Here is an 18,819-nt window from a genome sequence, read left to right as displayed (position 1 = left end):
CCTTCCAGGCAATGCTGCTAGCTCTGCAGTTGTAAGGCCTCAGGTGGGCGACCTGAAGGCCTGGGATGCTGAGACCCTGGAGCTAGAAAGAGAGCTGACAGAGGGGCTTTTCTGAAGAAGATCCAGTTTGGTATCACCAGAGTAAGGTTCTGCTTGGAAGAGGGAAGGAGGCAACCAGCTGTCCTTGGGCCTTGAGTGAGTACACATAGAAATAAGTTGGCGCTTGTGCCAGGCTTAGTGTTAGCCCACCAGACTAATTAGCTCATAAGGGAAGGGGATGGTTGAGGGGGAATTTAAAAGATGACTAATAAAAAGTCCATATAGTCTAGTCCGTGTAATAGCACGTTGAAGGCAGCCCAGTGGAAGATAAGAAGCGACTTCTGGAACAGCTGAGGACAAAACACAGGTGTTATATAACAGTAGATTTAATTTCAAAAACGGATATAAAGTACTCACAAGAGTAAGGTAGTAACAGGGATTTAGGCACAAATTGACGAAAGTCCGTGAAGGGAATGCATCTATGGAGCTGCTTGCTCGTGAAGAGCAGGCTGCGCCGGTGGTTGCAGACGCTTCCTGGATCTGGAACACACACAGGGAGCCGAGGGATGATGTCACTTCTGGATAGGGAAGAACCAATAATGGACGCGTTTATGGAGAATGCGCTCCTTCTTGAGGCCTAATGGGGGCCATGTTGGATGAGGGCTTATAAGCATTGGAGCCGCTGCTGCTGGGTCTTAAAGTTCCACGGCTATAGATGTAAATATACACACATTTGCTTGCTTAATGTTGATGCCGAAAAATATATACATATATATGATGCTAAGCAGATGGAAATGTGAGACTACCTGACTAATTGGGCATACGAAATAATGAACTCAATAAAAACATTAAAGCATTAAAAAACACTTATAAAACTGGCATTATAAAACAGCATAATATAGCACATAACAGGAGAAAACACACACACACATCAAGAGAACACATTGCGATTACTTGTTAGACAAGAAATTTACCATAGATCGAGTTGATTGAATAGAGAATTGTGTGTATGGATATAATGGTGAGGGTCAGGGGGGATCATGAAAACCTGGTAATTTGTACAATAATAATAATAATAACAATAATCATGATAGTAATAATACTAATACTAATCATATTAATGGAGAAATATGAATTATGTATGTGTGAAAATTATTAACAAGTATTAACAAAAATAAAAATAAGAAAAATAAGAAAATAGAAAATAATAATAAAAATAAAACGTAACTTGTAATATAATTGGAAAATATAATGTAATGATGAAAAAAAGGGGAGAAATTATTATATATATGTATATATTTTTCGGCACCAACATTAAGCAAGCAAATGTGTGTGTATATACACATTTACAGTATAGCCATGGGACTTTAAGACCCAGCAGCAGCAGCTCCGGTGCTTATAAGCCCTCATCCAACATGGCCCCCATTCGGCCTGAAGAAGGAGCGCATGTTCCATAAACACATCCCCTATTGGTTCTTCTCTATCCAGAAGTTCCTGTGTGTGTCTTCCAGATCCAGGCGAGTCCAGATCCAGGCCAGGTGAGTACTTATATCCGTTTGTGAAATTAAATCTACTGTTATACTGCACTTAGAGTGACGCCTGTGTTTTATCCTTATGCGAGTACAGACCCTTCTAATCTTGAGGATCTTTGTGCTGTTGCCACTCCTCTGGTGCTAGAGAGAGTCAGTTGTGGGTCAAGTTAAAGGTGACACTGGGTGGTGTTCTGAAGAGCTTTGTCCATCTAATCATCTGCTTAAAGGGACTCTGCTCTTGTGGCCCCAAGAAAGGAGTTTACAGTTAACAACTCATACTACTACCTTAAAGCTGAAATCTACTGTTTGCACAGACTTTAATATAGCTTGTCCAGAAAAAATACCCAAGTCCTCAAGTTGTAAATAGTTCCTGTTTATTTTTTTTGAGTATCCCACACAATTCCCTCAACCCTATACGAAAAATAAAACAAAACAGCACCCCTAGACTGCTCATTAAAGATCGTTTGAATGAGCCTGTGTGATTGGTTGCAGGGTGAAGCATTGTGGGACACACACACACACACATGATAGATAGTTTTAGTTCAGCTTTAAAGCAACTTTTATGTGGCTTCCTCATTTGAAATATATGCTCTTCCATATGGTTTTTGTTGTATTAAATGTAGAGCTTTGTAGAATAGGAACCAGTTTTGCAATTAACCTATCCCACGCTTTAAGAACTATGGAGATATCAGTCACACAGGAACTATACAGTTGCCACCATGACAGTTGATTTGTATTTTCATTGTGAGTAGGAGCGGTAAAGTACAGCTATTGTTTAGAACTACAGAAAGCAGAGCCTGAGAATATAATGAAAAAATATTTCTTAGGTGGAGCTACAAGAGAAAGATGGCTCAGAACAAGTGTCAAATAAGCGATGATGCTTATTTCCAATGCAAGATGAAAAAGAAAGACAGCCAAGATGTCTTCCGGGAAATAAACAGTTCCCGTATATGCTGCATGTGTATAGTGTTCTGTTTGGCTGGAATTGCCCTTAATATTGCCAGCAATTTAAAATATCGTACAGATGTGTAACAGCGGTTAAGGCTTACAAATATAGATTCTACCCCTGAACATCCACCATTGCTGTATAAATTGACATCAGCTGCTACGATTTTGCCATCATTCATATATCCAACCTGAAAAAGAAATCTGAATTAGCGTTTTCCTTAAAGCTACAATGTGATATTTTAAGTGTTTTAAAAAGAGGATGATTTACAATATATGAATCTTCAATTTTCTATACAGTATCACCTTATATTTTCCAAGATAGGGATGTCGTCCTCCAGTTATAAGCATATCTTCACTACGCTCTAGAATGCAGCGAACAGGATGCTTGATCCTAAAAATAAAAATGCAATGGATCTTTTAAGTCAGTCTGGTTCTCAAGCATAATAGAGCCTTGCATTTGTTGTAAATTCTATCAGTTGTTTACCAAAGCAGTTGATTTTGGAGCTGAGTCCTTGCAGTTTTACTTTATGGTACAGAAAGTTTAGGCTTTGATAGAGAGTAGGGAGGCATTTTGGGTTTGCCACTACCATGGGCTTGTGGTAATTCCACGGAATATACAAACAGTGCCGATCCTGACCTCCCTGGGGCCCTAAGCAAAATGACATGTCACATTAAAGTTGAAAAGCAGGGGGGGGGTGCTGCCGACAGTGACATGTCACATTAAAGATTAAAGTTGAGAAGCGGGGGGAGGGGGTGTTCTGCTGTCGGAAATGACATCTTATATTAAAGTGAGAAGCGGGTGGTGCTGACTTCTTACCTCTTCTCCCATGCAGCCAGCGAGTTGAGAAGCGGGGTGAGGGGCCGAAAATTACATCTCACCAGGCGGGGCCTCTAGTAATTTGCGGGGCCCTAAGCGGCTTGCATAGTGAGCCTATAGGGCGGATCGGCTCTGTATACAAAGCTTGCACATTGCGAACGTTTGGTGGTTCACAGCTAATAAGGCACAATATATAATGTGCAAATCTCTTTGTCACAGTCAGCTGAGTCTCAAGAGCCAACAATTTAAAAGGAATGGATAACCCACCTCTCTATAGAAATATTGGCTCAACAAAACCATGTTATTAGTGTATGTTGGAGCTGTTAGAGCATGCTAGAGAGTGTTGGAACGATTAGGGTGAGTTTTATTTATTTTTTTATTTAGTCATTTGTACATGTCCCTTGTGGCAGTGCCCAGCTTCTCATGCCTTGTGTTTGCCAAAAGCTTGCTCATCAGCCCCACAAATGGCCAAAATGTAATAACAAGATTTGCCCCTATAGAATTTTAAAGTGTTTGCTTCAAAATCTATGAGCAAAACTTGCTAAACTGTTCACAAGCCATGGCCAAGCAGATTTGCTTATTTCTGAGCATTCAAACAAGGTGTTTAGATTAGAAAGGGTTAGTTCAAGGGTTACAGGCAGGCTTAGTGTGAGTGAGTGTTAGGGTTAGAGGGAGATTTATTGTGAGTGTGAGCATTGGGATTTCAATAAAGGGATAGTGTAAGTGTTGGGGTTATAGGGAGGGTTAGTGGTAGTGGGGTTGCAGGAACAATAGAAGAAGCTTGGTGGATTGGACTGCTATAGCAGCAAAAACCCAAGAGGAGTTCTTTTTTTTTCTTTCTAACTCTTCCCCATGCTACCCAAAACTAGAAGAAATACATTTTGGAATTACATACACTTTTATAAAGGATTTCTCAAACTTTTTTTAAGAGAGGACACCAGAAGTTGTTTATTTTTAGACACTCTGTTTCAGTAAATTTTAAGCTGGGAGCCCTCCAGAGATGGATATAGTGAGAGGGATAAGTTGTTGCGCTCACTTGTTCACTTCTGTATTTAAATATTAGCTTAACAACTCTGCCTTCAACAGGCTTGTTACAACAGGGATTTGAGGATAAATTGAAAAAAGATGCCCAAGGCCAGCCAATCACGGGTTGCAGGAAAGAAATGTGCACAATTCCTCCATCAACACAGACAGTGCAGACAGGGGAATCCCTCCTGCTGGGCCATTGTCTTCTCCCAACATGGGTGGGCGGGTGGACTTTGAAGTAGGGATCCAGAATCAATATTCATGGCCAGAAAATTATTTGAATTGATTCATCATAGTGGAGATAAGTGACACTTACTTCTGAGCCGCCACAGCAGCGATTGCCGCTATGTAGGCTGTTTTCACAATCTTTCCACCAAACGCTCCACCAATCCTTTTCACATGGCAACTGACACGATTAGCGGGTATGCCTAAAGCTTTTGCCACAAGGCTCTATAGAAGAAAAATACATACATGCATAGCAAAACATTATTTTTTTCAAAATGTTTTGTTTTAGCTTGGGATATCTAGGCCAAATTAAAGTGATTTATTCATATTTCATTTGCAGCTATAGACAAGGGACAATAATTAACTTAAGTAAAAACAAATCAATTAGAAGTATTTTAAAATGGAACTCATGGCAAGCAGTCAAATATACATCTCAAATACTTCTATATGTATTGTATCTGCCAAAGTTTTTAACATAGGACAGCATTTCTTGTAATGGACACACACCTCTGCTAGCCAGATCATTCTGCTTCTTGGGTTAGCATTACCACTTCCTAAATCAGCTCCCTGCTCTTTAGAAAGAGGTAGTGACATTAATTCATGTTCAAAGGTTTGAGGAGGGGCGGTAACATAGCAACGATGATGCTTACAATTTGTTATGTTAATTAGCACAGGATGCTTAAATCACAATGAGCAAAATTATAAACGTAACACTTTTGTGTTTGCCCCTATTTATCATGAACTGAACTCAAAGCTCTGTGACTTTTTCCATGTACACAAAAAGGCCTATTTCTCTCAAATATTGTTCACAAATCTGTGTAAATCTGTGTTAGGCTAGGTTCACACCACGATTTTACCATCCGATAAACGGACCGTTAAATCGGATGGAATCGTATGTGACAAAATCGTATGTAATCGTATGTCAAAATTGTCACTAAAAAATCGGATCCTGATTTTAAATAATGTCTGGGAAAAAGAAGATTTTTGAAGTTATGGATATTCAGGGGAACCCCGCCGGCAATTTAAAACAAAAATGACGTGCGGTTCCCGGTAAATATCCATAACCAGACCCTTCAGGTCTGGTATGGATATTCAGGGGAACCCCGCCGTCAATTTAAAACAAAAATGACGTGCGGTTCCCGGTAAATATCCATAACCAGACCCTTCAGGTCTGGTATGGATATTCAGGGGAACCCCGCCGTCAATTTAAAACAAAAATGACGTGCGGTTCCCGGTAAATATCCATAACCAGACCCATTATCCGAGCACGTTGACCTGGCCGGCCGCAGAAAAGAGGGGGGGACAGAGTGCGGCCCCCCCTCTCTCCTGAACCGCACCAGGCCACATGCCCTCAACATGGGGAGGATGTCCCCATGTTGATGGGGACAAGGGTCTCATCCCCACAACCCTTGCCCGGTGGTTGTGGAGGTATGCGGGCGGGAGGTTTATCAGAATCTGGAAGACCCCTTTAACAAAGGGGACCCCCAGATCCTGACCCCCCCCCTGTGTGAAATGGTAATGGGGTACACTGTACCTCTACCATTTCACGAAGGAAGTAAAAAGTATTGTAAAAAAAACACACTGACACAAAAGAATAAAGTCCTTTATTAAAAAAAAAAAAAAAAAAAATCCAGCGCTGAAAAATCCACTCGTTCCCGGCTTCCAGCGTTGTCCTGATCCTGCGACGGGTGCGGGTGATCTCCCGCGATGAGAAGATCCAGCGTCGGGTGATCTCCGCTCCGGCGATGTGAAGATCTATTCATCCGGCGCAGCAGCATCCCGGACCTCCTCTCACCGCTGGGCACAGCCCAGCGAATGAGCGGCTGAAGCGGTGACATTTCTTATATAGAGGAGGCAGAGCCACCCGTCACGTGACCCTGCCCCCTCTGACGTACCTCTGCTACGTCACTGGGGAAGACCATGAAGAGGAAAGACCTTTCCTCTTCATGGTCTTCCCCAGTGATGTAGCAGAGGTACGTCAGAGGGGGCAGGGTCACGTGACGGGTGGCTCTGCCTCCTCTATATAAGAAATGTCACAGCTTCAGCCGCTCATTCGCTGGGCTGTGCCCAACGGTGAGAGGAGGTCCGGGATGCTGCTGCGCCGGATGGATGGATCTTCACATCGCCGGAGCGGAGATCACCCGACGCTGGATCTTCTCATCGCGGGAGATCACCCGCACCCGTCGCAGGATCAGGACAACGCTGGAAGCCGGGAACGAGTGGATTTTTCAGCGCTGGAGTTTTTTTTTTATTTTTTTAATAAAGGACTTTATTCTTTTGTGTCAGTGTGTTTTTTTACAATACTTTTTACTTCCTTCGTGAAATGGTAGAGGTACAGTGTACCCCATTACCATTTCACACAGGGGGGGGGGTCAGGATCTGGGGGTCCCCTTTGTTAAAGGGGTCTTCCAGATTCTGATAAACCTCCCGCCCGCATACCTCCACAACCACCGGGCAAGGGTTGTGGGGATGAGACCCTTGTCCCCATCAACATGGGGACATCCTCCCCATGTTGAGGGCATGTGGCCTGGTGCGGTTCAGGAGAGAGGGGGGGCCGCACTCTGTCCCCCCCTCTTTTCTGCGGCCGGCCAGGTCAACGTGCTCGGATAATGGGTCTGGTTATGGATATTTACCGGGAACCGCACGTCATTTTTGTTTTAAATTGACGGCGGGGTTCCCCTGAATATCCATACCAGACCTGAAGGGTCTGGTTATGGATATTTACCGGGAACCGCACGTCATTTTTGTTTTAAATTGACGGCGGGGTTCCCCTGAATATCCATACCAGACCTAAAGGGTCTGGTTATTGAATTTGCGGGGACCTCCGTTCGGGTTCCCTCAACCCTAGTAATAAAAAATCGGGTACATTTATCGCACAGTCATCCGATTCAGTACGATTTACATTGACCACAATATAAAAAAAAAACGGACACGATTGTAATACGATTTCAAATCAGGACCAAAAATCGTGGGCAGACACGTTTTTTGATACGATTTTAAATCGTATTAAATCGTATGCGGATCAAATCGGATGCACTTGGGGACCTAAATTAATGAATGGCAGTGAATGGATCCGTTTTGCCATACAGATTTGTACGATTTTAAAGCTAAAATCGTGAGTAAAAAACGGATGACAAAATCGTGGTGTGAATGCACCCTTAGTGAGCACTTCTCCTTTGCTGAGATAAACCATTCACCTCACAGGTGTGGCATATCAAGATGTTGATTAGACAGAATAATTATTGCACAGGTGTGCCTTAGGCTGACCACAATAAAAGGGCACTCTAAAATGTGCAGTTTTACTGTATTGGGGGGTCGGAGGGGGTCCAAAAAACAGTCAGTATCTGGTGTGACCACCATTTGCCTCATGCAGTATAGCACATCTCCTTCACATTGAGTATATCAGGTTGTTCATTGTGGCCTGTGGAATGTTGGACCATTCCTCTTCAATGGCTGTGTGAAGTTGCTGGATATTGTCAGAAACTGGAACACGCCGCCGTATACGCCGATCCAGAGCATCAAAAACATGCTCAATGGGTGACATGTTCCTGGCCATGCAAGAACTGGGATGTTTTCAGCTTCCAGGAATTGTGTAAAGATCCTTGCAACATGGGGCCTCGCATTATCATGCTACAACCTGAGGTGATGGTTGTGGATAAATGGCACAACATTGGACCTCAGGATCTCATCACACGCTATCTCTGTGCATTCAAAATGTCATCAATATAATGGCACTCTACAGAAAATGTGCAGTTTTATCACACAGCACAATGCCACAGATGTCATAAGTTTTGAGGGAGCGTGCAATTGGCATGCTGACTGCAGGAATGTCCACCAGAGCTGTTGCCCTTGAATTGAATGTTCATTTCTCTACCATAAGCCGCCTCCAAAGGCATTTCAGAGAATTTGGCAGTACATCCAACCGGCCTCACAACCACAGATAATGTGTAACCACACCAGCCCAGGACCTCCACATCCAGTATCTTCACCTTCAAGATGGTCTGAGACCAGCCACCCGGACAGCTGCTGCAACAATTGGTTTGCATAACCAAAGAATTTCTGCACAAACTGTCAGAAACCGCACCAGGTAAGTCCATCTGCATGTTAGTCATCCTCATCGGGGTCAAGACCTAACTGCAGTTCGTTGTCTTAACTGACTTGAGTGGGCAAATGCTCACATTCAATGGCGTCTGGCACTTTGGAGAGGTGTTCTATTCACAAAAGGATCCCAGTTTTCACTGTACAAGGCAGATGGCAGACAGCATGTATGGCGTTGTGTGGGTGAGTGATTTGCTGGTGTCAATTTTGTGGATTGAGTGGCCCATAGTGGCGTTGGGGTTATGGTATGGGCAGGCATATGCAGGCATATGCTATGGACAACGAACACAGGTACATTTTATTGATAGCATTTTTAATGCACAGAGATACAGTGACGAGATCCTGAGGCCCATTGCTGTGCTATTCATCCACGACCATCACCTCATGTTGCAGCATGATAATACACGGCCCCATGTTGCAAGGATCTGTACACAATTCCTGGAAGCTATAAAACATCCCAGTTCATAGCCAGCATACTCACCGGACATGTCACTCATTGAGCATGTTTGGGATGCTCTGGATCGGTGTATATGACAGCGTGTTCCAGTTCCTGCCAATATCCAGCAACTTCGCACAGCCACTGAAGAGGAATGGACCAACATTCCACAGGCCACAATCAACAACCTGATCAACTCTATGTGAAGGAGATGTGCTGCACTACGTGAGGCAAATGGTGGTGGACCCCCTCCAACCCCCCAATACAGTAAAACTGCACATTTTAGAGTGGCCTTTTATTGTGGCCAGCCTAAAGCACACCTGTGCAATAATTATGCTGTCTAATCAGCATCTTGTGAGGTGGATGGATTATCTCAGCAAAGGAGAAGTGCTCACTTAGTCCCCTTTCACACTGGGGCGGGGGCGGCATTGGCGGTAAAGCACGGCTAATTTTAACGGCGCTTTAATGTCTATTTTGCGGCACTAATCGGCTGCTAGCGGGACAGTTTTACCCCCCGCTAGCGGCAGAGAAAGGGTTAAAAACCACCGCAAAGTGCCTCTGCAGAGGCGCTTTGCCGGCGGTATAGCTGTGGTGCCTCATTGATTTCAATGGGCAGGAGTGGTGGAGGAGCAGTATATAAACCGTTCCTTCACCGCTCCTAAGATGTTGCTAGCAGGACCTTTTTTACCGTCCTGCTAGCTCACCGCTCCAGTGTGAAAGCCCTCAGGTCTTTCACACTGGAGAGACAGCATCGGCTGTTTCAGGTCAGTTTGCAGACAATATTTTTTGTGTTATAGCGCCTGCAAAGCGACCCAGTGTGACAGGGGTCTAACAGATATTTGTGAACAATATTTTAGAGAAATAGGCCTTTTGTGTACATAGTACACAAAATCGTAGATCGTACATAGTCGTAGATCTTTGAGTTCAGCTCATGATAAATAGGGGCAAACACAAAAGTGTTGCGTTTATAATTTTGCTCAGTGTATATACCATGTACTTATGGAAATTCTCTTTTTCTGTTTCAGGATGTTCATTTGGGCCTTGATCGCAGGATTGGGTGAGGGGGCATTTGCCCATTTGCACACATATTTGTATGTTGTATGGACACTGTATACAGACATCATTGCTCTTAGTCACCTTTCTGACACCTGTAGTGCTACAGGACATAAGGCCATCTAGATACAGGGACACTGTATAGAGAGCATAGGAGGCATGAAAGTAAAAAAACATGTAGGTTTACAACCCCTTTAATGACTTCAGATCACAGGGTATAAATACAGGAGGTGTAAAAGGTGTAAATGTCTCCAGGTCCCATGTGGATATGGATTGGAACCTAAATACAGACTGTTTTCATTATATTCATGCAGCATAGAACAGCTATTTTATGTCCTCTAGTTCAGTTACGTGCAGTTTGTTTCTCCAGTAGGTGAATTTCACTTATAATAAAAGGAACTATACTATATAAACAATACTTGTTTAACCACTTCAATACCGGCCCATCGTCATATGACGTCCACAGATGGGATCTCCCATCCTGGGTGGACGTCATATGACGTCCTGGGCTTTGCGGGGGGATATCTGAATGATGCCTGCAGCTAGAGGCATCATTCAGATATCCATGTCTTCAGCCGGCAATCCTGTGCACCATAAGAATGATCATAGCGGTTGATCGTTCTTATAGGCGGCAGAGGACACCCCAACTCCCGCCGCCATCCGGTGCTTCTCCGGGCTCTCCCCCTGCCATCGGGGGCCCGGAGAAGGAATCGTCCGGCACAGGCAGGAAGCATAGAGATGACTGGTGATGTCGGAGGCCTGGGCGCGTTGTGATGACGTCACACCTGGGTACCAGTAAGTAAACAAAGCCGCGATTGCGGCTAGTGAGCAACACTGATCATGCTTTCCAGCCTGGAGGAGAGATGTGGGGTCTTATTGACCCCACATCTCTCCATAAAGAGGACCTGTCACACACATTTCCTATTACAAGGGATGTTTACATTCCTTGTAATAGGAATAAAAGTGATAAAAAAAAAAAAAATTATAAAAAAAGCGTAAAAAAAATAAATAAATAAATAAGTAAAAAAAAAAAAAAACAATAAAAAAAAATGAAAACGCCCCTGTTCCTGGTAGCGAACGCACACGTTAGTCCCGCCGACATATGTAAACACCGTTTAACCACTTGCCGTCGCCGCACCGTCATTTTACGTCCACAAGGTGGCTCTCCTAGGCGAGACCACGTAAATGGACGTCCTACCTTTTAGCCGCCACTAGGGGCGCACGCGCGCCGCCGGAGGCGCGCGCGCGCGCCCCCCGCTCGCCCCCGACTCCCGTGCGTGTGCCCGGCGGGCGCGATCGCCGCCGGGCACACGCGATCGCTCGGTACAGAGCGGGGAACGGGAGCTGTGTGTGTAAACACACAGCTCTCGTTCCTGTCAGCAGGGGAAATGCTGATTTTCTGTTCATACAATGTATGAACAGAAAATCAGTGTTTCCCCTAGTGAGGCCACCCCCCCCCACAGTAAGAACACACCCAGGCATACTTAACCCCTTCCCCGCCCCCTAGTGTTAACCCCTTCACTGCCAGTGGCATTTTTATAGTAATCTAATGCATTTTTATAGCACTGATCGCTATAAAAATGCCAATGGTCCCAAAAATGTGTCAAAAATGTCCGAAGTGTCCGCCATAATGTCGCAATACCGAAAAAAAAATCGCTGATCGCCGCCATTACTAGTAAAAAAAATATTAATAAAAATGCCATAAAAATACCCCCTATTTTGTAAACGCTATAACTTTTGCGCAAACCAATCAATAAACGCTTATTGCGATTTTTTTTACGAAAAATATGTAGAAGAATACGTATCGGCCTAAACTGAGGAAAAAAAATGTTTTTTTATATATTTTTGGGGGATATTTATTACAGCAAAAAGTAAAAAATATTCATTTTTTTCAAAATTGTCGCTCTATTTTTGTTTATAGCGCAAAAAATAAAAAACGCAGAGGTGATCAAATACCACCAAAAGAAAGCTCTATTTGTGGGAAAAAAAGGACGCCAATTTTGTTTGGGAGCCACGTCGCACGACCGCGCAATTGTCTGTTAAAGCGACGCAGTCCCGAATCGCAAAAAGTACTCTGGTCTTTGGGCAGCAATATGGTCCGGGGGGTAAGTGGTTAAACTACATATGTGAGGTATCGCCGCGTGCGTTAGAGTGCCAGCAACAATTCTAGCACTAGATCTTCTCTGTAAATCTAAACTGGTAACCTGTAAAAAAATTCAAAGCGTTGCCTATGGGGATTTTTAAGTACCAAAGTTTGGCGCCATTCCATGAGTGTGCACATTTTTAAAGCGTGACATGTTAGGTATCTATTTATTTGGTGTATCATAATCTTTCATATTTTACAAAAAAATTGGGCTAACTTTACTGTTTTGTTATTTAATTCATGAAACAACTTTTTTCCAAAAAAAAGGCGTTTGAAAAATGATTGCGCAAATACCGTGCAAGATATACACCTGAATTCCCAAAACATTGCCAGCGTAATTGATATATACAGAATAATGCATAACGCATTTCAGAAATCACAGACCTGCATGTATGTTGGATCCTGCGTTGCTGCATATATCTCAATTTCCTGGTTCTCTGTGTTGGGGATAACACGGATGCTTTGAGTCTCCATGTAGAAATGCTCCTGTCCTCCAATATGTAGCTTACCTATAGCATACAAGTAGTAAGAGTCAAAATCAATATTTTTTTTTCAGCTTCCACTTTGTGATGCGTATCCTAATTTTAACACATTATAGTAGTAAGTCAAGAATAAACTCTTGTTTAAGATTTTAGGGATCACATTTATATACTATAAAAATACTACTCAGCTCCATCTCCAATGAGTAGTATTAAAGTAGAACTATAGACATAGAGTAAGGGAGGGTTATGACCCTTGTCAGTTTTTTTGCATCTGTGTCCCAATGGGGGGGGGGGGTTTGGGGATTTACCTTCACTACCTGTCCTATAGTCAGAACAGGAAGTGGGGGGAATCCCTGATAGTCACAAGAGTCAACAGAACTAATGTGCCATTTGGAATGTTTCCCCTCTATTCCTGTTGTGATGATCATTTAAAATGTGGGATTTCTTTCACTTTCGGTGATAATGGTCACTGGGACATATGAAAAGGGTGAATCTCCCTAATGGGGGCACAGACAGCAATAAAAACCTGACAGGTGTTATAATTCCTCTTTTAAAATAAAAATAAATATATTGCCTTTAAGCACTTCCGGACCACCCACTGTTTGAAGAGCAATACTGTTGTTATGGTAGCTACCATAACTCCGGTATCCTCTTCTTCAGTGGGCAGTCCTCTACAAGATAAAAGTGGTCTCTGCGGCAGATGCGCTGCAAAATCACTTTTACCGGTGGCGGGAGAGGGGCCCCCATCCTGCCACTCTCCGGTGCCCTCCGCCGCTAACCGGAGCCGCCAGCAGCTTCGGAGGCGATCCGGGCCTTTCCCTTGCTGTGCATGGAGATGAGTGAGGAAAGATGGCCCCCACCCGTCTCCATATCACTGCAGGGCGGAAGCAACGTCAAATTGTCACCTCCGCCCATACGTCTTATACCGCCCATACGAGAGAAATTATTCTGTCCCTAGATCTCCTCTGTAACTCAAAACATGCAACCTGTAGAATTTTTTAAATGTCTCCTATGGAGATTTTTAAGAAGGTTTGACGCCATTCCACGAGCGGACGCTATTTTGAAGCGTGACATGTTAGGTATCAATTTCCTCGGCGTAACATTATCTTTCACAATATAAAGAAAAATTTGGCTAACTTTACTGTTGTCTTATTTTTTAATTCAAAAGTGATTTTTTTCCAAAAACGTGCGCTTGTGAGACCGTTGCGAAAATACGGTGTGACAAAAAGTATTGCAATGACTGCCATTTTATTCTCTAGGGCAGGGGTCTCCAAACTTTTTAAACAAAGGGCCAGTTTATTGTCCTTTAGACTTTAGGAGGGCCGGATTGTGGCCAGCAGGGGCAAAAAATGTTGGCATCAGGATTGGTGGTCAATAGGAGGGGTAGTGCCCCTATTAGTAGGAGGAATAGTATCCCATCATTGGTATCAGTGGAATCAATCGTGCCCCATTGTTGGTGTCGGTGGGAGTAACAGTGCCTCATATCAGTGATAGGAATAGTGCCCCAAGGGCCAGATAGAAGCTAGCAAAGGGCCACATCTGGCCCTCGGGCCGCAGTTTGGAGACCCCTGCTCTAGGGTGTTAGAAAAAAAATGTATAATGTTTGGGGGTTCTAAAAACAAGCTTACCTGTTTTAAATCATAAATCCACATTTTATTTTTACTTGAAATAAATCTATGAAGAATCTATAAGGCCCCTTTCACACTGGGGCGGGAGGCGCGGTGGCGGTATAGCGCTGCTAAAAATAGCGGCGCTATACCGTCGGAATTGCCGCGGGATTCGGTCGCTAGCGGTGTGGTATTAACCCCCGCTAGTGGCCGATAAAGGGTTAATACCGCCGGCAATGCGCCTCTGCAGAGGCGCATTGTGGGCGGTATTACTGCGATTTCCCATCCTCTCGGCTTTTACATTGAGGTCGCTATTCAGGAGTTTTTCAGGCGGTATAGCAGCGCTATTTTTAGCGATGTACCGCCTGAAAAACTCATCAGTGTGAAAGGGGTCTAAGTTTTAATTCTTAAAGTGACTCAATGTTATACCCACAATACTAGGACCAAACGGAGAGACAAAGAAAGATGTAGATCTTGGTGGACTACTATAAGCAGTAATGTCCTCATTCCTGACTTCAGTCCTGTTTTTTGGCTTTATTATTATTATTATTATAATACAAGTGTAGCGCCTACCGTATTTTCCGGCGTATAAGACAACTTTCTGGATGCAAGAACATGCATCCAAAGTCGGGGGTCGTCTTATACGCCTGGTACGGTCTCCGTGCTCACTTTTTTTGCCGGCGGTGACAGTCTCCGTGCTGCAAGCGTGAGCGTCAATGATTTAAAAGACGCTCCTTCTCCTCAGAGTGTTCTGTGATAGGAAGAACACAAATCTTCCCAGCAGCGCCTCTGTTCTGTGTTCCTCCTATCACAGATACCTTCTCATCCTCGGACGAGATGAGAAGACGTCCGTGATAGGCGGAACACAGAACAGAGGCGCTGCTGGGAAAATTTGTGTTCCGCATGTCTCTAATGTAACAGAGGGTAGGGGGGAGTGCTGCAGAGGGGGAACTGCTGCAATCTTAAAAAAGGGACAGTCCGTGCCGTGGGCCGGGTAAATCGCCTTGACGGGCCGTAGTTTGAGAACCCCTGATCTAAACCATTCCATTGTAGCTCTGGCTGTATGTTTAGGGTTGTTGTCCTCCTGGAAGGGGAACCTCTGCCCCAGTCTCAAGTCTTTTGCAGACAAACGGGTTTTCTTCTAAGATTGCCCTGTATTTGGCTCCATCCCTCTTTCTATCAACTCTGACCAGTTTCCCAGTCCCTGCTGAAGAAAAGCATCCCCACAACATGATGCTGCCACCACCATGTTTCACGGTGGAGATGGTGTGTTCAGGGTGTTGTGCAGTGTTAATTTTCCGCCACACATCGCATTTTGCTTTTAGGCCAAAAAGTTTGATTTTGGTCTCATCTGACCAGAGCACTTCCTTTACATGTTTGCTGTGTCCCCCATATGGCTTCTCGCAATCTGTAAACAGAACTTTTTATCGCTTACTTTTAACAATGGGTTGCTTCTTGCCACTTTTCCATAAAAGCCAGATTTGTGGAGTGCACGACTAATCGTTGTCTCTCCCACCTGAGCTGTGGATCCCTCCTGAGCTGTGAATCTCTCCTCCAGAGTTACCATGGGCCTCTTGGCTGCTTCTATGATTAATGCTCTCCTTGCCCGGCCTGTCAGTTTAGGTGGACGGAAATGTCTTGGTAGGTTTGCAGTTGTGCCATACTCTTTCCATTTTCAGATGATCGATTCAACAGTGCTCCGTGAGATGTTCAGAATCTTTGAATTGAATTTTGCCCCATTAATACGACAGATCAAATCAGACTTCCAACGCTGGGATAAGGAGATCTTTACGTGGTTTGGTAGAATTATTATCATAAAAATTAACGTAATGCAGAGATTGCTATATCTGTTCCAGACTTTACCTATAAAGCTTTCTCCAGGAGTTTTGAGAGATTTGAGATCTAGATTTATCTGGGCGGGAAAATCTGCTAGAGTGCGTAGGGATATTTTGACTTTACCGCATGAGAGGAGGAGTGGGATTTCCAGACCCGATGAGATATTATGACGCATCACATTTAGCACGGGTAGTGGACTGGTGTGTACATCGGAAGGATAAGCCATGGATACACATGGAACAAGCAATGACTGATATACCTCTAGAGGGAATAGCATGGCTTTCGGATGCAGACATACCACAGGCTGTGAGGAAACACCCCACGATAGGTGCCACTCTCCGAATTACTAAAAAGATATTTAAGGAAACTAAGATGTCGACACATCCAAGCCCCATGATTCCAGTCTTGGGTACCCCGAGTTTCGAGCCAGGTTTAACAGATCAGTGTTTTAAGAATTTAAGGCGTCAGGGAAGCAGCAGGCTAATGCACTTCTCAATAGACAATCATGTGATGACTAATGGGAGATTGAAAATGCGTTCGCAAGGGATTTAGATCCATTGAGGCGAATACAGTTTAATACCTTAATTCGCTCAATGAAATTGCGAACGGTAGCAATTCGTGTACCATCTAAGTTTGAGCAGATATGTCTAAAGGGAGAACCACTGAGACTGCACTTTCATCTATGTACGCCTTGCTGACTGAGTCAGAAGCCCCACAAGAACTGGCCTTCATACAAGCCTGGGAAAGGGATCTGGGGGTCACACTTTTCTAAAGCACAGAAAGCTAAGATCTTTATGTTTACGCACAAGGTGTCAATGGCCACTAGATATCAGGAAGGGGGGTACAAAATTCTGACTAGGTGGTACAGAACCCCAGTATTATTGAACCGGATATTCCCACAGGTATCAAATTTGTGTTGGTGTTGTCAGGGAGCGGAGGGCACCATGATACATATATTCTGGGAATGTCCAGGACTGAAAGAATTCTGGAAGATGGTCTCTGAAACAGAAATCACTGAGGTGGCTCTTGGAGAAAATCCAGCAGCATTTTTGCTGCATGACATTCCATTATCTACTGAAAAATATAAAGGGCCAGATCCACATAGAAATAGATCGGCGCAGCATATCAGAGATACGCCAGGCCACCGTATCTTACCTGTCTTTAAGTCGAATCCAGGAAGATTTTGCGCCATAAGTTACGGCGGCGTAGTGTATTTCTGGCGGCGGAATTCAAATCGGCGATTAGGGGGCGTGATTCATTTAAATGAAGCGCGTCCCCGCGCCGATTGAACTGCGCATGCTCCGTTTTGACATTTCCCGCCGTGCTTTGCGCAAAATGACGTTGCAACGACGTCATTTTTTGAACTTAGACGTGACTTACGTCCATCCCTATTCACGGATGACTTACGCAAAACATAAAAAAAAAAAAAATTTCGACGCGGGAACGACGGCCATACTTAACATGGCAAGTCTATCTATACGCCGCAAAATAGCAGCTTTAACTATACGCCGGAAAAAGCTGACTGGAGACGACGTAAGAGAATGCGACGGATGCGCGTACGTTCGTGGATCTTTGGAAAAAGCACATTTGCATACATGACGTGGAAAACGACGCAAACTCCACCCAGCGGACGCCGAAGTATTGCATCTACGATCCGAAGGCGTACGAAGCCGTACGCCTGTCGGATCGAACCCAGATGCCGTCGTATCTTGGTTTGAGGATTCAAACTAAAGATACGAAGTGGGTAATTTGAAAGTATGCCGGCGTATCAGTAGATACGCCGGCGTACTCTCACTGTGAATCTGGCCAAAAACTCCCATTTAAGGCAATTACTCACGGCAGCAAAAGCCTGTATCCCAATCCTCTGGAAGAGTACGGTACCCCCAACGAGATCACAATGGCTAAGTAGAGTAACAGAGATTCAACAGATGGAAAATCTTACTATGGGGCTGAGGGAACAGGAGGATAAGTATTGGAAGGTATGGACTCCGTATATAATATATGGGGAGCAAAATCCTTTGAGAAGAGAAGGGAGAAAGGGGAGAGGAGAAGGAGGGGAAAATAAATAAAAGAAAGGAAGGAAATCCCTAACACTAAGCTGTAATAAACAAATCATGGGCGCGGGTATGGGGGAGGGGCTGTGTCTTGGATCTATTTTTTTATCTTTTTCTTTCTCTTCTTTCTGATTTCCTTCTTATTTCTTTTTTCTTTTCTAAATCTTAAGAAGCTAGGCGGGATGATAACCAGGATTCTTCTTGGTTAAGGTAAATGTAAAAATGGTAGAAATGGTAGTGTTATACTAGGTGATAAAGGAAGTGTAAATGATGAGCAAATATAAATATAATAGAACCTCTTTAGAAGTGGATAACAAATGTGTTTATTAAGAAGAGGGTCTTAGTAAAATAGAAGATGTGTTTTACGGATGTACCTGTATATAATACTGTATTCATATCATTGTGAAAAAAAATAAAAAAATAAAAGAATTTATAAAAAAAGATGTTTAAAGTTTGGGATATTTTCTTATAACCTAACCCTGCTTTAAACTACTTCACCACAACTTTATCCCTCTATCTATGT

The 18,819-nt window shown here is 43.7% G+C and overlaps 1 protein-coding gene across 3 annotated transcripts in view; it reads right to left on the bottom strand.

Moving 5' to 3' along the window:
• The window catches only part of LOC120943721 (aldehyde oxidase-like), a 181,666-nt gene that overhangs the window by 50,601 nt on the left and 112,246 nt on the right, over window positions 1-18,819 (bottom strand). For all 3 annotated transcript variants that reach the window (XM_040357197.1, XM_040357198.1, XM_040357199.1), the window contains 4 exons: window positions 12,702-12,826; window positions 4,679-4,812; window positions 2,823-2,910; window positions 2,621-2,707 (listed from right to left, as the gene is read on the bottom strand). In XM_040357197.1, the coding sequence (XP_040213131.1) occupies window positions 2,621-2,707; window positions 2,823-2,910; window positions 4,679-4,812; window positions 12,702-12,826 (434 nt within the window). The remainder of the gene's footprint in view (window positions 1-2,620; window positions 2,708-2,822; window positions 2,911-4,678; window positions 4,813-12,701; window positions 12,827-18,819) is intronic.

The sequence above is a fragment of the Rana temporaria genome, chromosome 6 (genome assembly GCF_905171775.1).
Source record: "Rana temporaria chromosome 6, aRanTem1.1, whole genome shotgun sequence".
Classification (NCBI taxonomy): domain Eukaryota; kingdom Metazoa; phylum Chordata; class Amphibia; order Anura; family Ranidae; genus Rana; species Rana temporaria.
Note: the sequence above shows the minus strand (reverse complement) of the source record. Positions and strands in the feature narration are given on the sequence as shown.